This window comes from Phoenix dactylifera, chromosome 1 (assembly GCF_051530095.1).
Source record: "Phoenix dactylifera cultivar Ajwa chromosome 1, Ajwa_hap1_PhDact_Kaust_v1.1, whole genome shotgun sequence".
NCBI classification, from domain to species: Eukaryota; Viridiplantae; Streptophyta; class Magnoliopsida; order Arecales; family Arecaceae; genus Phoenix; species Phoenix dactylifera.
Genome location: NC_143190.1, coordinates 5,347,696 through 5,372,898, shown reverse-complemented (window position 1 = coordinate 5,372,898; position 25,203 = coordinate 5,347,696). Strand labels below are relative to the sequence as shown.

The window sequence follows — 25,203 nt, the reverse complement described above, 5'->3', positions numbered from 1 at the left end:
CTATAACATAGGTTGGATAGCCACCATAGGCTATAACGTGATATAGTATCAGTCTTGGACTGAGTCATAATCTTGGTTTATCCCAAGCTAGAAGTTAATTAATGAGAAACCTGAAAATCAAGTTAATGAAAAATGAATGACATGACATAAGAAACTGTTGTTAAACAACCGATTACCTTAGAAATATATATATATATATATATATATATATATATATATATATATATATATATATATATATATATTTTGAAAAGATGATAATGAGAATTTTTGTGCATGTTATTTATGGGCTTTTCGAATATTGATACGATATTCATTTATCTGGTATTGTTAAGCAATTATTTTTTTAGGGGGAACAGTGGTGAGGAATATGGGGATCTTCCCTCGTCTCTTTCCATCCTTCTCAAATACTTGTCAGGTGTGCATGAGATTAATTAATACAGAACTGGAATTACTTCCTTCCTTTTTGCCTTTTTCAACATTAAAGTCACCAAAAGGCCGTTCAATCTCTCTAGCCTCTTGTCATCACTCTCTCTCTCTCTCTCTCTCTCTCTCTCTCTCTCTCTCACACACACACACACACACGCACAGGCTTTTTGTTGGCTTTTTAACTTATTTAAAATCTATTTAACTTATTTAAAATTTGTTTAACCTAATCAATTTAACTTCAGCCACTTAATCTGTTTAATATGTTCAAATTCATTTAATTTATTAAAAATCTTTTTAATCTATTTAGTAAATAAGTTATATGAAGCAGATCGAATTACGTATTTAATAAATAGGTCAAATTTATATTTAAAATTTTAATCTATTTGATAAATAAATTAAATTTAGATTAATAAATTTTTAGCCCAACCTACATCAAACCCTACACACAATCATAATCTTATGGAAAGTCGATTAGGCGCATGCCTTTAATTATCAAGGCATGGTGTATAGCATAAAGTTTTAAACATCCACTAGGAGGGTGTATTACATCTTCTCACTTGCGCATTATTTTGATGATACATGCGAATAAGGATAATGCTCTAGATGCGAGAAGTTGTAAGGATGTATGTTTAGTCTCACATTTGTTATGAAATAGTATTTTTGATTGAATTTGTAGTATTTATGATTGAATTTAAATAAAATGTATATTTAGATTTAGATACTTATATAGACTTAAGAAATTCAATTAATACCTTTGATTTTTTTTTTTTTTTAAGGTGAAGTCATGGACCATTAGACTGAGGCACTTATAAAATCCTGTGAAATGCTGACAACCTGGCCTAGTAGCTCATCACTCCACCACCTCGTGTAATTGTTTTTAATCTGCGAAAGAAGCTAACGATCCACGGCCTTGTGCTGTGCACTGCGGGTGCGAGCAACGTAAACCATGACCAATTCTTGGGGCTCCGTGAATCTTGCAAGTCAGGAGGTAAATAGATTTTCTGGGAGCCCTCTTCTCCTCTCCAGTGCACACTTCTACTACTCGAGCTAGATTTACGCAAATACACTTTCTCGGCCCTTGGCTTTGCATTGGTTATCCGAAACCAAGACAGGGTTGGGCTGGGTGGACTTCCACAGTCTTCTGCCCTTGTAGATAGGGAAAGGAGCTAGCTGTTCTTTTGGCCATTTCTAGTCATTGATTGAGCCTGCTCAAAACAATGACTATGATTCTTTATAAAAAATTTAGACAATCCCAGCTAAAGTTCTAAACATAACCCAAGAACTAAACTTGCTTCGTTCTTAATATGGCCAAGGACCCTCCATGAGTTTGACTGATAGGTGTAATACCAATCGCCAACAAGTAGAATGAGTGCCGACTTTGTTAATATTTAATAGATAGTGGTAGTAGATACATTCTTATATTAGAACACATTGAGGACAGTGTGCCTTGTTATTGTATAACATTAGAATGACCTTATCATTATGAAGTAGGTATTATAGTAGCTGTTGATGCATAGTTATTGTCTGGTTTTTAATCACTATGGCATCATTTCTTTCACGAGCACACGATAATGCTGGTTGTCATCAATTTTTTTAAAGTGTTAAACAATCCCAGCAAAAGTTTTAAAAAGAATCCAAAGAATTATGACTTGCCTCATTCTTAATATGACCAAGGGACCCCCCACAAGTGTTGTCTAAATGGTGTAGTACAAACTTTGCCAACAACATGTAGTTGACCTTGATATATACCAATTAAGTCAGCGCATGCTAGTCTTCCAAATAACTAGTGCTGATTAAGTTAACACTTAATACATAATGGTAGATTCATTCTTATGTTAGAATTCACTAGGGACAAGGCACCTTGTTATTGCATAATTTTAGACCTGATGAAGTAGGTACGATAGCAACGGCTAACGAATAGTTCTAGTCCTATTTTTAATGACTATGGCATTATTTTTTTTTGGTACAACAGCGGCTCACACCGGACGGGTATAAGTGTGGCCAATAAAATATGTAAAAAGAAAACTACACAAGGGCTGGGGCACGGACGCATAGTTATCCCAGATGAAGCCTTTGGAGTGATGCGCCGTAAATGAGGCAACCCAGTCAGTAGCACCATTTGCCTTCCTGTAAACATGTGTGCCTGATAAGAGCAACACTCTCCTAAGAGTCTGCAAATATTGTGGAACAGTGGCCTTCCACCAGCAGCGCACCTTCGACCCCGAACCCACTCGATCACCGTGGCCTCGTCCTCCTTGAGGAGAATGCGATCCGCACCCAACATATGCCTCGCATAGGTGATGCCTTTGCATGCAGCTCTGAGCTCGGCACTGTCGATGGACGCGTTGAAAACCCGCTATTCTTTTGTCGCCACCAGTTTGGCGTCGTGGTCTCTAATGACAAATCCTACACCTCTACTACTCCCTCATTCGCCAACACTACCGTCAAAGTTTACTTTAAGAACGTCAGGGGATGGGGGTACCAAGAAATAAGCATCGTCCTGGTTGCTACGAGAGCAGAATAGGTACCCCAGATTATCCTAGCCATCCCAAGCGACAAGACCTTAGGAATGCCGATAACCTCCATCACATGTAGTAGAGTTCTGTCCGCCACCATCCTCGGGTACGCACTACAGCCTTAAAGATTTGGGCATTCCTATTTAGTCAACAATGATAGGTCAGGTAGGCAGCACTAATCCCCCGCTTCACAAGGCCGGGCCCCCATGAGGAAGCCTTCAGGAAACATAGAAAATCCTCGATCGACATCCATCTCCGCCGCGAGGCGCACCCCCAGATCTGTGTGGCACGCGGACACTCAACGAGAACATAGAGAATATACTCCTCCATCTTTGGGCAAACCTACAAACTGAGGGAATCCTCACCCCCTGTTGAGCCCGTACACCTCTGGTAGGTAGGCATCCCTATGCCACCATCCAAATAAACAGTGCCACATGGGGATGAATGCGCAACCTCTAGATCCATCTCCCATCAATCTACCGAGCTGAAGTCCTTCCGACCACCCTAGATAGATCTCGGCCTCTCACCCCCAATCTCCCTATCGTGCTCCAGACTCTCCTATCCACCATCTCTCCTGCAGGAATCAACCGTGACATGACCTGCTTAGCTAGCTACTCCCTAAACATCTGACAAGGTCCTCATCCCACATCCGCTCCCCTGGTATGAGCAGATCGCAGACTCTGCATCCCTCCAGCCAACCATGGTCAACTAGGGTGGGCTAGCCATGTAGCAGCACCTCAAAAAGCCATCTGTCCACTCCTCCAAGACATCAATAGCCCTCTGTCCCCGATCTTCCACCTGATCGCCGGGATCACCACCAGAGCGCCGCAAATCTCTCTCCAAATGAAGGAGCATCCTTGACCAATGTGGAAAACTATCGGGTTGGTCAGATCCCCATAGTTAGCCCTCAGCAGAGAGCCCCAAAGACTCTCCTACTCCAGAAGGAATCTAGCAGTCAGCTTGGTTGCATGGATCTCCCGACGCTCGATCAGAAAGTGGACTCCCAACCTACCACTGCTAGTCGGCTGACATATAGTCTCCCAGGCTAGTAGGTACACACCGCTACTATCCCCATGCTGCCTCTAGATGAAGCTTCTGAACAACCGCTCCATGCACCACAGCACTATGAGGGGTGCCAAAGTGTTTGATAACAAATAAATAGGGATCAAGCTTAAAACTAACCGTACCAGAGTAACTCTATCCATCATGGATAGAGCACCCGCCTGCCACCCCTCTAGTTTGCGTCTGATGCCTAGCTCCATAGAAGAGCACTCCCCATACGGAGATAGCAGCCTATGATCGAGATCCCAAGATATACTAGGGATCTCTTTTGCTCCTCAATCTCAAGGATTCTTGATATAGATGCCTTCACACCCGGGTTGATCTTTAGGCTGAAGCAAACAGCTGACTTTGCAAAATTGATTTGCTATCCTGATGCCACACAATACACCCCCCAAAATCCTCGTGATTGCTAGGGTCGATCGCCTCGTCACATGGGCCAGTAACAAACAATCATTAACAAATAGCAGATGCGAGATCTGAATCGAATCCGCCACCGATGAATAGGCCTCCACCTCCTGCATCGTTGAGGCAAGCCAAAGTGCTCTAGATAGGAATTCTATGCAAATGATGAACATAAACGGTGATAGGAGCATCCCTGCCTTGACCTGATCAATGACTCGAAGAACTGCGAGGGGGAGCTATTCACCACTATGGCAAAAGATGGGGACTGAATATACCCTTGGACCCATCTGATCCAAAGCAGGTGAAAGCCAAAACCCTCCAAGGAATGAGTAACGAAACCCCACCTCATCCTGTCGTAGGCCCTTTCCATATCCAGCTTGATACCCATCAGACTCCTACGTCCCGGTGCCCTATGTAGATCAGACATGAACTCGTGAGCAATGAGCATGTTCTCGAAGATGGATCGCCCCCCAATAAAGGCCCCTTGAGATGAGTCTGGATAGGATGCCTCTCATCCTCTAAACAAGGATCTTCGCCACTACCTTGTACAAAGTGGTACATAAGCTGATCAGTCGAAAGTGGCTCGACTCTACTAGATCCTGCCTCTTCGGTATTAGGATGATGAAGATCCATTTTCATTCATCAGGTATCGTCGTTGACACGAAGAACTATTGGACAACTGTCATCACCTCCTGCCTGATGATGTGCCGGTATCTCTTGAAGAACACTAGGAGAAAACCATTCGAACTCGGGGTCTTATCCTCGCCCAAGGACCAAAGGGCTTTCCAAACTTCTGCATCTAACACCGCACTTACCAAAGCTGCATTCTCATCGCCGAAGACCCTCATCACTGGGTCTGGCCCACAGACCACACTATCAGCACCCACTGAGTCGGCCTACCTGGCCCAGAAGAACTGCTCCAGGATCCGCCTGATGGTGTCAGAATTCTCTATCGCCTGTTCACCACAGTCCCTGATCTTGCAAACTAGGTTCTTCTGCCTCCGGATAATAGTTGACTGATGGAAAAACCTCGTGTTCTGGTCACTCTCCCTGATCCACTAAATCCGAGACTTCTACCTCCAAAAAACCTCCTTTTGCTTGAGAAAAGAGTGATGCTTGGCCAGTAGACTCATGAGCTCCTCCTAATCCTCATCTGAAAGGCCATGCCCACTTTCCTCTAGAGACTCGATCCTGGCAATGGAAGCTTTAGTTTCCTCCACCCTCCTAAAAATGTCCCCCACCTTTTTCGATTCCAACTGATCAACCTTCGCCTGATCAGCTCCAACTTTCGGGTCACTCTGTATATCATGTCCCCCCACACTGGCATCCGCCAAGCCTCCCGCACCACATCCCACGATCGTGGATAGGAGAGACACACCTTCTCAAAACAAAAAGGACTACGAATCAGAATAGTGTGTGAGGTACTTACCAGAATAGAGCAGTGATCTAAAGCAATATGAGGTAGGTAAAACATCCCGAAGTTTGGGAACCTCTGGATCTAGCCAGCCGTCGAAAAAGCTCTATCGATCCTCTCCCAAACCTGTGTCCGTCCTAGCTTGTTGTTGCACCAGGTGATCACGGTCTAGTGAACCCAAGATCAGCAAGCCTATTGGACAAGATAAAGTTCTGGAACTCTCTAACCTCAATCTTGTTGGTGAAGGCCTCCCCCTCCCCCTTGCTTCTTCTCTAGGTCGTCGATACAGTTGAAGTCCCCCACCATCATCACCAAGTATCCCTGCTGAATGAGACTGGTAGCCTTGCCCCATAGTAGTCTTCTCTCCCTATAGTCTGTGCTTGTATAGGCAGCCAATAGGACCCGGGGGGCCCATTCTCCTCTGAAATCACCATGATTACTTGCTGATTGCACTTGTGGAATATGTCAAGGTTGCAACCCCCAGTCGTCATATCACAATGATTCCCCCCAATAGTCTCTGTGACTCCACCACGTAGCTCCCCCAGGACCTCGAAATGGACCGTATAACCCGCTGCAAGCTGGCTCCCGACAAGCGAGTCTCAAATAGAATGCAAAGTTCAAGATCATGCAAATGCACCAAAAGCTGGACTGAAAGATAGTTTCTTGCTTCTCGACAATTCCACAGGAGGATCTTCATTTTACACTTGGGAGATGGGGCACCGAGCTGCTTCCTCCAGCCCTGGCTCCCCCCCCGCCTTAGCACTCGACCCAGCCTCCTCCCGTCGGGGACTTGCCAAGGCCCATTGCAGCTGCTGAGCGACTTCCTCATGTGACAACCCAAGTGAGGGCCCACTGCAACCCAAATCTCGCCCGAATACCCCTATGCTTTCCTTCCGAAACATCCTTCTGGCCCTAAGGGCTCGTTTGGTTCGCAGGAAAAGGAGGGGGGAAAGTGTGGTCAACGGGAAAGTAATGAAATGCCTCTTGTTTGGTTGGAGTTTTCAAAGGAGAGAGATGGGAAAGTTGTATTCCCATGGGAATATGATTCCCACATTTCATGGAAAAGTCTTTCCCATGAGAAACATGGGAAAGTTACTTTCCCGTGAGGTGGGAATCACTCCTTTTTTATTTTTTCCCAAAAAGACCTTTCATCATTAAAAAAGCATTAAAGATGCATTAAAGACCTAATTTTTATTAAGGGCATAATAGGAATTATACATAACTTTCCTAGGAAAGTGGATGGTCAACCAAACATAAGCATTTTGGGAAATTGTCACTTTCCCATGGTTAACCAAACATGCCAAAAGTACTTTCCTAGGTATCCTCTTCCTAGGAATCTGATTCCCAGAAATTATATTCCTAGGAGGGAAAATACTTCCCGCGAACCAAACGAGCCCTAAGTGTACCGGGCTCCAGCTTCCGACTAAGGGTGTGCTCATCCCTGCACACCCCCACCTTGCCCGGATCCAGCTCCCCCTCCGCCGTCAGGGCTCCGCCGGACCGTCCCCCTTCTGGGAAGGAGGTCGTTGCACGATACTCTCCCCACAACCAGTGTCCCGCTCTCGAGAAGGGGAGGCCACAGATCTCCGGTGTTGACATGCGACGCCTCCCACCGCGCCGATGCTGGTCGCCCGGAGTCCACATCCGGCGCTCGCCAGGCTAGGGCCAGCCCTGCTTCCTTGGGCCAGGCCCAATACCCCCGCCCTTTCAAGTCGGCCCGTCGTGCAGCTTCCTTCCTCGCCTTGCTCCTGGCGCCTCCGACCCGCTGCTGGCAGACCCGGCTGGTGGCCATCCACAGACCGAACACCAGCCGGCCACTCTGCTCCGCTCCTTCGTTGACAACTCCCCCTGTTGTACCTCCGAGGTATGTGCCGCTGCCGGAGCCTCTCCAAGTTGCCAGCACTCACTCGCCTGGTCCCTCTCCCAGTACTCGAGTGGAAGATATGGCATCCGGAGCCAGAGCATCATCCGGACGCCAGGGATGAAGTCGGGCTTCTACTCTTCCATGGCCACCAGCTGGCCCACCACCAGCCACGGCCCGTTTGCTAGTGCTGCTGGCCGGTCTTCGCCTAACTTAAACCGAAACGTCATCAGGTCCTCTGCCATTGAAAACGCCTCAACATCATACTGAAGCTTCCCCCGGCTCCGAAGATCTCGTGCCACCCATTCTGCCGGGAAGCGCCGCCCCAGTCTCCGGGCGACCACCGCCGTCGTCACCCAAGCACTCCGCGCCTTCGCCACCCGATCAGCCGGCAACTCCACCACTTCGGTGAAGTGCCGTTGGAGCTCATCCAGTTCCGCCGCTAAGATGCGGTGGCTGGACCACACCAGCTGTCAGGGAGCCCCCTGCGCCACTGTCGACCACGAGATAGCAAGTCCGACCACCCCCAGAGGAGGTCCGGTCCCGCCCCCACTGGTCGAGCTCGCTTGTCGTCCCACACTGGTCTCTGGATCTCCCATCACATTGGTGCTGCGAGCTGCCATCAATGCAGCCCACCAGGTCTTCGTGAGAAGTTCCAGCTAGCCGGACAACTCTTGATGCAGCAGCGAGGGACTGCAGCCTTATGCGGGCCCATTATTTCTTTCAAGAGCCCATGATAAAGCTGGCTATCATCAATTGTTCGACGAACATGAGATTTTTTCCCTAGATGGTTCATACCATTCTGAGTACGGTATCAGGTAGGATTATCCATGATCACAGAGAAACTTATTAAATGCCTGTATGACAGTCTAATTGCCCCAAAATAATATATCTTTTGCTGCTGCTTCCTCGCCTATTAAGTTTTCTTAACAAAACAAATTAGAATAGTCGATTTTCATTTCTTAGTGTTTCTTTTCCAATTAATAGTAGTGCATATTATCCTCATTTCAGCAGCCCAAGTTAATGATTAGTGATTAATAGTTGTAATAGGGAAACTAACAATTTCTAGCTCAAATGCAACAGTCTACTCTTCATCCCCTGGGCTGTTTGTTTGCCTGCAATTTAAATACGTGCTGTAATTAGAAATGTTATAATAAGAATTGCAGTTGCAAAAACTATTTCTGTTTCAATTATACATAGATTACAATAAAAATAAATTATGACACAATAACAATAAAAATAATAGTTATATAATTATATTACTAATATTGTGGCAATAAATATTATAGTGTTATAATTTTTATAAAATTAGTTATATAATTAATATTATTATAATAAAAATATAACTTATAGTATATTTACTAAAATAATTAATATATATTTAATATATCAAAATTGTATTATAGTAAATTTCAAAAAATGGTCGGAGAGTGGTGAGGGACTCCTTTCAGGACTGTTTTCAATTGCAACAAATCTTGTAGTTGAATCTATAATCAATTTCACCTAAAATTCCAAAATAAGATTTGAAACCTTTTTGGCAATTCAAATATAACTTGCGGTTGCAATTGCAGGCAAGCAAAGATGTATTTTCGATTTAATTGCAAGTATCCAAACAGTTTTTTGGAATGTCTACAATTCAGTTGCAGAATCTGCACTTGCAACCCACCCAATTGCAGACAAATAAACAGTGCATATATCATCATCATTGCATAGAAGGTTTTGGCGTACATAACCCTATTAATTAAAGTACAAAAGAAATACCTTCCCGGTTGCATATTTTTTAAGTTAAGTCAACTGAAAAAGAAAGGACGTCTACCAAAAAAGAAAAAGAAAGGATAAATTTTTGATGCAATGGTTTTTCATATAGATGTAGACAAGCAATGACCACCTCACTTTCACATACTGATTCCTTCTCCAAATCTCTGAAAAATGCAAAAATTATGAATTGGTTGCTGCTGTGGTTCAAAGTTCTAGCATATCTTAAGATGCAGAAGCATAGAATGAAAAATTCACACAAAACAAGGTGAGGCAGAGATCTAGAAACACAAGTGACATGTTTCATGACCCTACTCTTCTTTAATAAAATAATTAAAAAAAAAATAAGGATCATATGAATGTTGCATTTAGAGTACATACCAAATGTTGATATGTGTGAAGTAAATAATGGATATTATACACATGCGCACGCGAGCATACACATATTGAAACAGAAATACCAGAGTAGCCTATCACTGTGAATTAATCTGGTCCAAGTCTCATAGAGTCATATAGCATACACTACATTGGCAAAGTTTAGAATTTTTACAAAGATAAAATATAATGCAAAAACAAAGAAGAAAATATAATGCGAAAACAAAGAAGAATTGTAACTTACCCTGTTAGATTAATCTTTGTACAAATGTCAGCACATAGAGAAAACGAACATGACAAACCTTTGTCATTTGACCAATAGCAATGTCTGTTGCTAACATAAATGAAATAACTACCTGTTTTCATATACCACATTGTATCACATCATATCAGCATTGCATACCACTTGCTGTGCATTAAAACCAGCGTGCATCAACTGAGATGTTACATCAAAATTTCAATTACTTCAAAGTAAAATCCTAATAACATATGACTGGTATACCTGATGTTAGCATTCTTTGAAGCCTGAAGTCTCAATATTGATGGCAGAAGAGGAGGAAGATGAAGAGGGAGAAGGAAAAAAAGGCATCATGAGCAACAAAATTTTACTTCTCACTGCCTGATCTATCTTGAATTACAAAATTACTGATGAGGATACAATAAAAAGATATTTCTGTGTGTGACCTACTTATCAAGGGGAAAAGGCGCATTTCGTGCTCTCACATTTCTTTCATTGCTACTGTACAACAGCTTCTAACCTATTCCTGCTTGCATCTAAACAGGGGGGAATGGAATAAACAGAAAATATACAAAAATAATCAAATGAGCTGTGGGGTTAGCTTTGTACAAAAGTCAGAGTATTGAATCGGAGGCCTCATGAGCCTGCCAGGGATCAGCACTGGTCTGAAAAGTACCTGTAGAAAATAGGCAACACACATCTCCTGTCAGCTACAAGATGAAAAGTACCTGTAGAAAAGGGCTACTGTATCAAAGTGTGCATCACTATTTTTTCCCCCAGCGTAGGTGGGTTTGAAGATGGATAAATAAAAAAGCACAATAACAAAGTCAAAAAAATTTACCATTGCAAGTTAACCTGCATAGTGATTTTGATGCAATATTTGGAGCAGAAGTTGTCCCAGTTCTGTAATCATCATGCCCCGTGCAAAATCTTGGATCACCAAATATGAGAACATGGATTTCTCAAGCACAAAATAATCAAACTCACATGCCAAAGAGAGCAAATTAGAGATAATCTAGCAAATTCTTTTTGCTGGGCTCACATCTTTCGATTTCTCCATTTCAGCCTCTCTCTGAGCTTTCTTCTTCTCAAGTTCAGCCTGCTTGCAGTTCTCCTCATGGGCCCGCCGAAACATCTTCACAAAATTCAGGAGCGTAGTAATAACTGCAATATTTTTGGTAAACAGAGATTAGTTCATAATTATGAAGAACTGAAAACTGATAAACAGTATGATGATATATTTCTGAAAAGAGGAACATGCTGCGGTGTAGAGGATGACGGGGAATTTAGCAGCAGATGGTGCAGGTCAACATGTAAACATAGCATAATCAAAAACAAATGTGTCATATATTCTTATGCTTAAATATCTATCTCAATTATCACTTCCAACTTACTGGGAAAAAGGAAAAGAAATACAATGGCAAAACCAACAGTTATTTTTCAAAACATTAAGACGGGCATCCTAGATTACTTCTTTTTCTTACTTATAGTGAGAATTTGATGTAAAGAAGGGAAGAAAAATAAGCCCTGAATAAATGGATGATCACCCAGCATGCCCTTGTGGTATATCCCAGGCAAGTGGAAAGATGCCAACAGAGAGTGACACAATTTCTGATGTTTTTTTTCTTACCAAAAATATTTACAGAGTAAAAACTACAAATTAAGTATGAAATGCAGGAAAGCAAATACAAGGAAATGGATATATACAGAAAACATATAAATAGAAAATTATCAAGATTTTAGATCTTCTTGAAATATGCAGCAAGCAGGATGATTTGTTCAAAAAGATATACAGATAAGAATTACCTTGTTCAAAGGAACAACGCGCAGGATCTTCACCAAAATACAAGGCAAGTGCATCTGCATTTTTACCCTGTCAGCATTTAAGGCAATTGTTATAATTCACAGAAGAATTGCAGCATTACATAGAAACTTGGTTTAGAAAATACAAGTTCAGTGTCATACCACTGCATTATAAAGTGATGTTAGCGAACGCACTTCAGCTCCAGCAAGAGCAGTGAACTCCTTCAAAGTCTACAACAGCATGCATGTTGTTCAAATGGTAAAAGAAGAGTGAAGCAATATGATTTTTTTAAAAAAATATCATAAATATTTCTCAGGAAACAAAAATTCAAAAGATATGATATTGCACTGAGGGAAATAATACATCCAAGGAATTTGTGACAATGTCTCAGCATGCTTCATAGAACTGCGCTTCAGGTTTCAGTGAGAATCTGTGTGTGTGTTTATGCACGGCCACATGCATGTGTGTGTGTGTGTGGGAGAGAGTGTGAGAGAAGAAAGACATCGCTACCTCTAACAAAACATGTGAAGTATATTTATACTAATTTCTATATAATATCATTGAGCTTGCATTCATTGCTATACCTTGCGGAAAATTTCTGATACGGGGCCATCACTTTCTGAAGCAGTCAGCTCCAGCTCAACTTTCTCTAACCCTTTAACAAGGGCTTGTTGTTCTTCAGCCAAAAACTTCAATTGTATCTATTTACAACTAGCTATTAGAAGTGAAAACTATCGCATTATCAAGATCAACAACAATAATAACAACATTTTGGTACCCTTGATGCAGCTTCCAAGCTGGTAAGATCATCATGAAAGTCTAGAAGATCTGGTGACTTTTCAGCAAGGACCTAACGGAGTAAATTTAGATGGAGTTTAGCATAAATGTATGAAAGCTCATTAAAAATAAGAAAACATAAAATTCACACATTAGAATGATGGTAAAGTGCTTATGAACTAGCAAAAATTTATGAAGCATGACTACCATGAAGCAATAAACTAGTTTCCAGTTAGAGACCAGACTAGATTGACAATTATTTCGAAAAAAGATATTTTTACTCCTTCCATTTGATGTGTTTTCCTGTCTATAGTCTGCGCTTGTATCACATGAATGTTAACTAACCTGATATTCAATTATGCCACCCATGTTACTCCACCTATGATGGATCCATCATTTGCTCCATAGAACTTAAATAATTGGTGTACTATTGTTCACAAGCATGGCATCATTCTGCGACAACCAAATTTTTAGTTCGCAAGAAGAATTTTCCAATCATGAACATAACCTCATATATGCAAACCTATAACATTTTCAGCATTTTCAAGGGCATCTAATCTGTAGTATGATGGTAGATACAAGGACATTCTTCACAGTCACAGTTTCAATGTCAAAGAAAATGTGACAGTGAGTCAGTGACCATTATCAAACATGAAAACCTTGAGTTTGAAGTTTGAACAGCAAGCCTGGTCAATCTAAAAATGATGTCTTATGGAACAAAGTGCAATCCAACAACATCTTAGATTTTTTTGCCCTGTCCTCAATCTAATTTCAGCTATTGAGATGATGTTAGCTTTGTGATGAGGAATCTCTTGCAATTGAGGGACGTATCGTAAACCTGGAAAAGTTGGGACAGAAACTTATCTTATTGACAACAAACTTGCATGGTCAACATTGAATAACCAACTATACCAACCAAAAATTCAAGAACTGGTGCATACCGCCGATACTGGTCATATCGTATAGGTAAGGTACTGGTATATGTATGCCCCTTGGCATGGTAGTGTGCTGATATATGGTAACACACCTCTCTTCTGCTGCTGGCACGAATAGGCATACTGCGTGTAGTGTGAAGTGCGAACGGCATCATACACACAGTAATGCACAGGGCCGTAGCAGTAAGATACAGGTAAAAGTACTTCAACCTTGAAATCAGTAATTCTAAATGCATGAGAATATAAAGTGCCTTGATCTTACAGTATCTAGGGTATCAAATTTAACAAAGTTAAATTTTGGAGTTCCACATACAACCATAATACGGACCTGGATTTTCCAAAGGATTTATACTATAGGAGCCAAAACTTATAACAACATACATATGAGGCCTTTCTTTTACAAACCAAGAGGAAGAAACCAGAATACCTAACCTCCGCCAGCAAGTTTTTTCCAGCTACACGGGTCATGTTTTGATGGATTAAAGTATAAGATACAACCAGCTTAACCTGATGTCAGCCATCACATGGTGCCAAGTTTCTAGCAAAGGCAATTCTAAGCATAAAATAAAGGGGAAAGAAAAACAACAACCTAAGAATAATGGATAGATATGAAAAAACAATTAAAAAAAAATACTAAAACAAAAGAATATATATTATGCATAATTTTAAGCATACCATTAGTGTACTCACATAAATTATATCAGTTAATAGATAATAGTCTAGTATATTATGACGAGGTAGTAATAAAAACTGACAAACTAACATGCAAATCCATCAGGTGCAAATACCATAATAACAATAGTGGATGGTGTGAAATTCTAAAAAACAAAAAAGACGTTTCAAGTCAAGATCATTGCCATCTATTATTGCGATTGCGGTTTTGCACATTCTTGAAAATTTCTTGTTAAACAGTTTGTGCAACATAAGCTGAAATTGGTATATAACACAATAAGTTTCATTCATCAAATTGAAAAACAGAAGCGTTTCTTTAAAATGGCTCCATATTATGTGGGATTTTGAATCATATGTAATCAAATTCTGTGGCACTATCCACCCAGAGTCATGAGCTCATATGATGATTCCAGGTAGAAAACTTATTTTATAGACATTAACTGGCATACATACAGAATGAAAATCGCATAAAATTAAATCGTGCAGGTATAGAACATAGATCAATAGGAAAGGAATTGCATTTTCCTATCAAGCAGATATAGCCACTCTCCATAAAAACACTTTCAGGCCATGTACAAAAAGAAATCCATTGTATCCATACCTTGCACAAATAATGCATTAATGTCATTTTATTGTTAGTAGCACGAGTATCTGTCAGTTTTAGAAGGCTGTCCAAATGGAAACCAATAGCTGAACCTGTAAGTGAAGCATTATTAATACATTTCTAGGGAAACGAAAAGGAGAAAGATAAAGCATAACTCTCATTTCTGGAAAAAATAAAATGGACAAGACTTGCCTAAGATCATATTGTTGATAAACAGATTGAACTTTGTTAAGGTCCACATATAATGGTGTATGCTTTGATGCCTAAAGATACCATTATACCATTAAAGTAGGTAGATCTATTTGTATCTCAAGCTTCTCCAGCAAAAAAAGTCGACAGAAAAACATGGTGGGGGGGGGGGGGGATTTAGTGAGTAAATACTGGAATGGTATTCATAAAATAACATATATAGAGTACAATAGAATGATATTGACAGAAGAAGAGGGATCAAACAATAAGATTTACATCATGCAAATTAGGGTAAAGAAAATAAAATTAGAGGGAGGCCTAGATAAAAAGCGAGATGCACTGAAAAGAAAGGACAGGGATGGAAGCTTGCTAGTAGGAAAATGGCCTTAAATTTTGGAATTTCATGAGGTAGAAGAAGCTGAAAACATCTTCAATCCAAAATGTTGAACATAAATTCAGAATAAAGAGATGCATGAGAAATCCTAGAATGTTAATATGCCTACTCCTTGCGATGCTATTTGAATCATGCATGAAAAAGAAAAAAAAATACTATAGAAGGGTCCGACAAAATGATATCATGAACTATATATGATGAAGACTAGCAATACCAAGTCTATGCAATAGTAATCTAATTCAAATGGATGCAAGAAAATCATATTCAAATGGCAAGTATTTGGCATACTATCATGTCAATGTGTGCCAAGCACTAGCATGGAATGGCATGACATGATATGAATTGTGCCAACGTCAAGCTAGCATGTTATCTGCACCATGATAATTCCATCCTTAGTTATGCATAACATAAACCGAGGTAAAACAGGACAATTCATTAAAAAACACATATAACAATTGAAGTATTGAACATTCTGAACAAACCCATGTAAGAAAAATAAGGATAGGACTCAATTATTACAATGAATAGGATTCATAGAGGTAAAGAATTTTATCTCGCTAGGTGTGGAGAAGACTAAGAGCTTTTCCTACTAGGTTGGAAGATATGATCGAGTGATGATGCTGTGGGTTAGTCATAGAAATACAACGGAGCAAAACAGAAAGCAAAACCATAAAAATAGGGGATGTGGAGATGCTCTAGATCACACAGATGTGAAATTGATACAAATCAAGCACTATATCATGGCGATAGCCAATGTTTGTGGAATGTATTGTAAGTTGTAACTACATCATATGAGTACTACTTTAAGTAGAGGTTAAGATGACGCAAAGTTGCATATTTTAGGGTCTTGACACATGCCAATGAAATTAAAAGAACATTTTAAACAAATATAACAAAGAAAGACAAATTGGGAAGAAAAGAAAGAGAATAATAACTTTGAGTATAAATTCTGTTCAGACTTAATCTTTATGGGGGGTAATCCTAAACGTTTTTCCATTTAATTTCAGACTTTTTCTTAGAAAATCTCTCATTGAACTAGAAGATAGTAAATAGAGAAGAAAGAGGAACAACAAAGAGGAATAAGAAGGAAGAATAGAAGTTTTAGTCATTTCCTTACACACATCTGTTGATATCTTAGGGAGGACCCTACTCCTACATATATTAAAATGACTCAAACACCAAAAGACCTTGATTTAATCTGCACAATTGATTTATGTAAACTAATTCTAACACTTACTTTATAACCATAGACCCTTAACTAATTATAATCCACATCACACATTCAAATCAGATATCAACAAACTGTTTGACCATGTTGTGACCAGAAAAATTAAGTTACCAAGAATAAACCTTTATAATGCTTTTAAAAAATCATCATTATAGTGTCATTTGTCGATAATGAGACTTATGAAGTCAAACTTATGCAATGTGTCTTACATGCATACAACAGTCAAGGAACAAATGCATTCTCAAAATATGTGTATCTCTAGCGTGGTTACAAAAAGCCTCCAAACATTACCATAAAACAACCTATCAATCTTATTGCAGTGTCCTTTATCAAATACCGATAATCTTCTGAGAGCACGAGAAACTTCATTACCTCTTGCTGTTCCCTGGTTTAGTGCATTCCCGAGATATAGAATTTTCTTCATGATTTCCTTTAGCTTGTCAGATCCCCTAATCTAACACGTCATACAGAAAGTAGTAGCTAGTAAAAGATATACATTCAAAATCTAAGACTTTTGGTAATACTGGACATATACCTCTTCACATGAAGCATCTACTGTGTACAAATTCTTTCTAATATCTGAGATCTGAAAAGGAAAAAGAGAGAGGCAGAATAACAAATCAAAGGAACTTCATCAAGCATGATAATTTTGATGAATATGAAAGAAGAAATGCTACACAACCTGAGAGCCAAATTGAATCTTGAAAGCAAACACTCTTAACTTAGATTCAACCCGTGGCACTTTCATCAACTCTAAGAAGTACTGCAGGCAAAAATATCAGAAGTTTTGTGAAACAGTTGCTTGATGGGAAACCCTTGAATGATTTACATAATGATTGATTCATACAATATATATATAGACATACGTAAGTCCATTAAATATGTGTGAGCGCACACATTTGTAAAGAGTAATAAATCATTAACATGTCAAATGACCATAATAGACATGAGATCACCATTTATCTTGAAATGCACAAACAAGGTCACACATAATCAGAATATCTCAACCTAACTGGTAAAACAACTCATAAAAATGGATATAGACCTTAGAGATTTTGCAAGACACAACCAATTTTAGCAAAAAAATTATATGACTTTTAAAATCACATAGTTAACATGGCATTAGGAGTGAAGCATAACTAGGGACTAAAAAGAGAGTAGGTATGCAAAGACCATCAAAATGACCTGATCGCCAAATAAAGTGGTACAAATGCAAGTGGATACAAGTAAAGGTACTTAGGCTATTCAAACCTTTTAACAATTCATCAAGAAATGCTCAATGTACTTAGGCTAATGGCCCCAGCCGAGAAGCCGACCAGCCGGAGAGCCATTAGCCGAGGAGAACAATGAGCATATGTCAACAAGGGCTGATAGTCCTAACAACCGACAGTCCTGGCAACCCGCAGTCGTGGCAGCATCATGCCCTGTGCCAGACCTATGCTGCACGCTGCCCACATAGTCTGACTCTCGCACCGTAGCCGTACCACCAGCCATTACCTGGCCATTATTGTATGCCACATCAGCCTAAGTAATGCCAAATTAAGCTCTCCTATATAAAGGGGTAGCCCGGGGGACCTCAGGTATGCACGATAATATACCTCATGCATGCAATATTACTTACAGAGCCACTCTCTGTTGAAACCCTCTCTCTTTCATATTGTTGTCTCGTTATTCTGACTTAGGCATTGGAAGGTCTCCTGCCGGAAACTCTCTAGCAAGTAGACTTCTTACAAGCCACCAGCCGAGGAGACCAGTACTCGACACGTCAACCAGCCTGCTCAACTCGCCTCCAGCCGACCTCAGGATTGTTCGAGCTGCGCTCCCATCTTGGTCCAAATTCAGCGGCAACAGATTGACGCTAGAAGGAGGGCCCTGCCCTAGTCGTATCAACATCAATCGAAGGAAGAGATATCCAACATGAGGTCATGAGAAGCCCGCGGTGCATTGCGAGCTTTGTAACGCCGCGCTCTGACCACCCAAGGATCATTGTAGAGCTCGGAGCCTGCTTCGCCAGAACAACTCATCGCGCCTATGGGCGATAAGCAGTTCAACCTGCTCAATTAACAGATGCAGGCGCTGACCGAAGCAGCCCAGGGCCTGCAGCAAGCAACAGCACGACCAGAGCCAGTCCGGCCAAAATCCGGTCAACCCTGCCTCCACTCTCAATTGGCATGCACTACATGCATCTGGTCAGCCACTGCTCTCAAGACCAGAATCTCAAGCAGTCGCATCAGAGTCGACGCATCCAATGGAGCAGTCCTGATCAGGATGGAAAACGGTATACACCAAACCCCCGTTCTGGCGAGGACACACTTCGAGCATGTCGCCTCCTCCCCACATGGAGCCTCGCCTCAGTGGGATGTCGACCTCAATAGAAGAATCGACAAGATGGGCTGACATATTCAAACCCTTAGGGGACAAGCTCCAAGGGCGTACAATGACCTCAGCTTCTCCTCGAAGCCCTCGTTCCAGCAAATCATGGAGGAACCAATCCCATCTCGGTTCAAGATGCCGCAAGTGGACCCGTACAATGGCACATCGGATCCACTGGATCACCTGGAGAGCTTCAAAGCTCTCATGATGCTGTACGAAGCCACTGATGTCATACTTTGCAAGGCATTCCTTGCGACCCTTCGCAAGACGACTCGATTCTGGTTCTTCGAGCTTTGGCCTGAATCTGTCCACCCTTTTGAGCAGCTCACCCACCTCTTCGTGACACACTTCGTCTCTAGTCGAAGACGACTGCGCAGCTCGGACGCGCTACTCGACATCAAATAGAGGGAGAGAGAATCTTTTAGAGAATACATCAACCGCTTCAATGTGGCGATACTGAAAGTTCGCGATCTGGATCAGTCGGTGCGATGTTGGCGATGAAGAGCGGCCTGCAGCCATCGAGCTTTCTCTTCTCCTTGGAAAAGCATTTTTCCGTTGACTTCGCTGAAATGTTGGCGCGGGCCAACAAATACACCAGTGCAAAGAAATCCATTGCTTCCTGTCACAAGGTCGTAGGCAGGAGACCTCCCCAAGGAAGCAAGAGGAGGCGCGAAGAGAGAAGGGAGCCGAGGAGTGTTTCACCTCGGTGCGAAAAGGGCTCGCAACGGCCTGAGAGCCTTGCGCAGAAGTTCGAAAGATACACCCCTCTCACTACCCCGAGGACCCAGATCCTCATAGAGGTTGAAAGCTGAAGCTATATGTGCCCTCCGCATCCGATGAAAGACACAACGCCCAAGAGAGGTTAGAAGTACTACCACTTTCACCAAAATCGTGGCTATGACACCGCAGATTGCATTCAGCTCAAGGAAGCATGCATTTGGCGCTGGTGGCTGGACTTATATGTGCGTGCTTGGCAAGGCCAAGGAGCGCTTGTCTCGGCCTCTGATCCGCCGCCCCTAGAACAAATTGACAATCTCCCAATAGCAAGTGTCATCAACACCATCACTGGCAAACCTGCCGAGGCCCAAGTGCCTCGTGTAGCCGAGCTCCACAAAAAGAAGACCATAGGGCGGCCATGGATCCTGCAAGTGAACAGATCATCAGGCCCGAGAGGCAACAAGGCCGGTCCCACACTCACTAGCCCTAACGGAGTAATCACGGAGTACACTGTCCGATTTGAATTCTTGGCCTCAAATAACGAAACTAAGTACGAGGCACTTATCATCGGACTCAAGCCTTTAATGGAGCTCGGAGTCCTACAACTAAAGGTCTTCGGCGTATAGGCTGAAGCACCTCGACGGCGCCCCAATCCCATGGATTTGGAACTCCTACAGCCTTCGACCTATTATCAATAAGGTAAGACCGAACCCACTCGAAATTCCTCTGAGACCTCAGTCCAAGGATGCCTCTTGAACCGTAGTCCAGAGATGAGAAGGCCAGCCCCCGTGCCGAAGGCTTGGTGTACCAACCGACCTCTTCAGGTCGAAAATGGCCCGAGTAAGTCAGCCTCTCCGCCAAAGGCTTGGCGCGCCAATCAACCTCTTTAGGTCGAAAGCAGCCCGAGCAAAAAACCAGTTGCCATGCCAGCCGACCTCTTCAAGTCGAAAACAGCCCAAGTAGAAGACCGGTTGCCGTGCCGAAGGCTTAGTACGCCAATTGACCTCTTCAAGTCGAAAACAGCCCAAGCAAGAGACCTATCCCGCACTAAAGGCTTCGCATGCCAACCGATCTTTTCAGATCGAAAACGGCCCAAGCAGAAGATCAGCCGCCGTGCCAAAGGCTTAACGTGCCAACTAACCTCTTTAAGTCGGAAACGCTCCGAACAGAAGATCGAGCCCACTCAGAATTCCTCTAGGACCATAGTCCAGGAATGCCTCCGGGATAATCCAGAGATGATCAAGAAAGGAGATACCTCGGGCCGACCTAGGACCTTCAGCCGAGCTCACTCAGAATTTTCTGAGAGCCGAACTCCGAGAAGACCGACCGAGGAGCCCAACACAACCTAAAGCTCCACAAAGAGGAGGGTTCGGTGCGACAACCTGAACTCAAACCAAGGAACGACCAACACAAGTAAAGACCGAAGTCAGGTTCTTTGGAAAAATTTTTACTTTTTATTATCTTTCAATATATACATTGACCTCAGCAGGAGTTAGGCAAAAAGGGCCAAAAGAGTTAAAGCTTGGAGTGACAACCTAAAGTCAAGCAAAAGTAAATGGGAAGAATGAAAATCGAACATAGGTACTTGAGAAATTCTCCCACTCTCATTACTTTTGAACCTTTTATACTGACCTCAGTAGAGGCCAAACCAAAAAAAAAGTACATCAAGCTCGACTAATCCGAGCAAAAAAAAGCAAAAATGACGAGGTGAAAGGCTTCATCCTTCGTCTTTACCCCCATTGGCGCCTTCACCACGACCGACGTTGCCACTTTCGCCGTCAACGGGGTCGCCGACGTCGTCGCTCCCACCTTCACTGACACTATCATCGTCATCATCATCAAGGCCGGAGAAGTCCATCCCCGTTGACAAAGAAGGGGTGGAGAAGTAGTCTCAGCCCGACCCTCAAAGTCTCCTCGTACAAGCCGAGCCGAGAAGGAGATCGGGTAACCCGGCCATTGGGACCGGCAAGCTCGAAGACGAACTTAGGAGGAATAAAATGCTAGGCTCAAACAAGGTCCATCTCCTCTTGTGTGAGGATGGACACCTAGTGGCCTGGGCCCGATTGGACCTCGGACTTAGTCGAAGGCGACGGCTCCCAAGCTTGGGGGAATGGTACGACGATCGACTCCCCTCCAAGGCATTAACCTCACTATCAATCATGGTGAGAAAGATGAAGAAGGACAGAGAAGACAAGATAGCAAGGGAGAAGACACAGAAGGGTCGAGCAGCCAAGGAGCGAAAATCTACCAGAAATGGAGAAGCACGGAGGATGCTGGAGCCGGAGACGAATGACTTCACCAAAGCACCACGTGGGGACCAGATGCTCGAGCACTCAGGTGGAGAAAATGGAGCAAGAAGTAGAAGGTGAAGGTTGGGGATGCCGGGACGCCCTTATATAGGGACACGGACGACCCCGATCGAAGCACCAGCCAGCTACTGGACAAATCGAGCCACATGTCAGCTTGAGGTACGACGTGGGTGATCTGCCAGATCACTACATTAATAGCATCTCGAAGTTGCCCTATAATGATGACGTCTTGGGATGGCCTAGATCCGACGACGCTTCGGAAAGACCGATCAACGCACTTAATGCCCCAGACAAAGGTCTCGCTCTCGATCAAGGTGACGGCTCGACTTCTATTGCCAGAACCAGAATGCAGTTAGGCCTCACAAGTAGGGGATAAGTGATGGAAGTAATGTTGGACACCTCGACCTCAAGCCAGACCGACCTTCTTGACCTCGCACATAAACCGAGGTGAATGATTTCGGCCCCGACCAGGAGCCAACCAGCCGGAGAGCCATTACCAACTGAGGAGAACAATCAGCACATGTGGACAAGGATTGACAGTCCTAACAACCGACAACCCTAGCAACCCACAGTTGTGGCAACACCACGCCCTGCGCCAGACCTACGTTGCACGCCACCCATGCAGACTGACTATTACACTGTGGTCGTACCATCGGTCGTTGTCTGGCCATCATTGTACGCCATGTCAGCCCTAGGTAATGACAAAATGAGCTCTCCTATATAAAGGGGCAACCTGGGGTACCTCAAGTACATACGATAATATACCTCATGCATACAATATTACTTACAGAGCCACCCTCTGTTGAAACCCTCTTCCATCCATATCGTTGCCTCGTTATTCTGACTTAGGCATCGAGGGTCCCCGCCAGCTCCAAAAAAAAGAAAGTATAAACTATTAGGCCTAAAATATTTTTTTAGAGCAATCAATCAAACTTTTGTTGCAATAATTTTTTCCACAAAAATTAATAATAATAAAATTATTAGTGCTAATCATTAGCTTTTTATAAATTCTTGTTTTATTAAAAAATATTTTTTGCATATATACCCTTATAAATATCTGAAATTGTATGTATGACCTTGCAAATTTATTTTTTTTTGCAATATATGCTTTCACAAATTTATTTGCATATATCCTTATAAATTTTTGTCTTCGCATGTCTATCTTTATTAAGTTAAGGGAATACATACAAAAAATAATAATTTATAGAAGTGTACACACAAAGACAAATAATTTATAAGAGTATACATGCAAGCAAGGTCTGCCGAACTAGGTTGAACCATCCGATTCAGGTAGTACCAAATCGACCTGATGTGAAACCGGATATGTTCGTCATTCATATTCGGTTCCGGCTCCTACCGGCCAGAACCGATCCTTTACTGCCCAGAATAGGGCAGAACTGGCCAATTCAGTGCCGACTCGGTGCGAACCGGAGTCAACCCGATTTCGAACTGGGTTGGGTATGGGCCACCTGCCACTGCTCTACCGGTTCGGTCCGATACAGAACCGTACCAAGCGCCGACCGATACGGGTCCCAGTACCGGTTCGGCGAACCTTGCATGCAAGTAGTAAATTTGTGAGGATATTTATGTAATTAAAGATAAGGATATACATGTAAAAAGAATAATTAATGATGGTATCCATGCAAGTAGTAAATTTGTGAGGGTATTCATGCAATTTCATATATTTATAAGGGTATACACACAAAAAATCCAAAAAAATCATGTTATATGATATTAACTTGAAATATTCCCATAAAAAGATTGCAGAGTTATAATAATTTTTCCTCAATAAAAATAAAAAAGAAAATCAAGCCTTAAAAATTTGTTTCAAAATAAATTTTATAATTAAATAATCATAAATTGTGGGATTTTTCTTATGCTTGTTAGGTCCAATAGGCCTGGTTATTGTCAACAAGCTTCTTGAATGGAAGAAAGTCGATCACCTTAAAATGCCTAGCATTTGAATTCTAAACCAAAAATTTATTATCTTATGATATTAAATGATATTAAAAAATGAAGTGAGCAATCATGAGATCATGAGCTTGAGGCCGGGATGCGGGTCTTAGGAGACTTCAATAATTTGCATATGGATAAGGTCTACAATCTGTGAAATTTAATACATCTGAAAAACATTTTAGTGAAGTTCTAAAGGGAGTATTAGTTTATTATTTACTGCAAAGTGAAACCACAATCTGAGAGTCTTATATGATAGTTACAGAGTTTAAGTGATTATATGATTAGAAATGTAAGCTGTAGAAAAAAATGATCTCAATAAACATTGATAAATTTTGACCTTTTTGTTGCTGGTCTTTAAAGATGCACCATATTTTATGAATTTTTCTCCCTTCCCATTTCTTCTACCATGCTTACAAAATTGACTTGTTTATGTATCTGTTTTCGATGTTGATGTAGCTAATATACTGTACTCCTTATCTTTATACCAAATTTGAGACACTAATAATAGCACTTTTTTTTGGGGCTATCTTTAATCTTATGAAAGCAGTAATGCAACCTCATAAGCTAAAAATGTCAAAGTTTACCAGCTCGCATTTTCCAAGATTCTCCTTGTTGCCCGTGTAGCCCTAATAGCCAAATGGTGTACAACATAATTAGAAGATTTCTTGAGGAGACTTGTTTAATGAAAGATAGAACTTTTTAACCAAAGAAATGAATGGATAATAAGAAAAGGGACTGTAATTTATTTTATTATATACACCTTAAGAAGCTCCATCTCCTCCTTTGTTGGACAGAACTTTATGAGATTTTCTACTTGATCAGCATCTAGAATTGAATCATCCAGCGCTAGAACAGCATTCTGCAGCAACATACAAATTGAAGCTAAAATTTGTGAAAATATTTACATTTTGTAAATGCTGAATTTCAGCTAAATATCCACCACCATTTTCTACATATATGAGCATTTCCTATATAAAATATTAAATGATTTAAAGTTATCTGAAAAATGAAAACATATGACAAAATTCTGAACATTAAAAAGCTCTGGTGCTTTTGATTTTCAACAGGAGACTCCAAATTAATTTAAATTAAAAAATGAAATGGTAGGATGCATATAAAACCTGAATCCTTGGTGATTAAACCCATGGTTAGCCGAACTGTGGTGAACCGGCCCATTTGGAGCGTACCTAACC

The 25,203-nt window shown here is 41.7% G+C and overlaps 1 protein-coding gene across 10 annotated transcripts in view; it reads right to left on the bottom strand.

Annotated features, from left to right (window-relative positions):
• Positions 1–10,390: 10,390 nt before the first annotated feature.
• The window catches only part of LOC103700924 (formin-like protein 6), a 30,098-nt gene continuing 15,285 nt past the window's right edge, over positions 10,391–25,203 (bottom strand). The window contains exons 7-20 of one of the 10 annotated variants that reach the window (XM_088718586.1): positions 24,771–24,869; positions 24,595–24,636; positions 17,338–17,418; positions 17,191–17,241; positions 17,028–17,109; positions 14,842–14,936; positions 12,635–12,706; positions 12,441–12,557; positions 12,018–12,086; positions 11,859–11,925; positions 11,095–11,216; positions 10,894–10,982; positions 10,729–10,780; positions 10,391–10,588 (exon numbers count right to left, since the gene is read on the bottom strand). In XM_088718586.1, the coding sequence (XP_088574712.1) occupies positions 10,965–10,982; positions 11,095–11,216; positions 11,859–11,925; positions 12,018–12,086; positions 12,441–12,557; positions 12,635–12,706; positions 14,842–14,936; positions 17,028–17,109; positions 17,191–17,241; positions 17,338–17,418; positions 24,595–24,636; positions 24,771–24,869 (915 nt within the window). In that variant the 3' untranslated portion in view covers positions 10,391–10,588; positions 10,729–10,780; positions 10,894–10,964. Of the gene's footprint in view, positions 10,781–10,893; positions 11,217–11,858; positions 11,926–12,017; positions 12,087–12,440; positions 12,558–12,634; positions 12,707–12,913; positions 13,087–14,841; positions 14,937–17,027; positions 17,110–17,190; positions 17,242–17,337; positions 17,419–24,594; positions 24,637–24,770; positions 24,870–25,203 lie in introns of those variants that run through there. The other 9 variants (XM_088718598.1, XM_039114432.2, XM_088718590.1 and 6 more) reach the window with 9 other exon arrangements.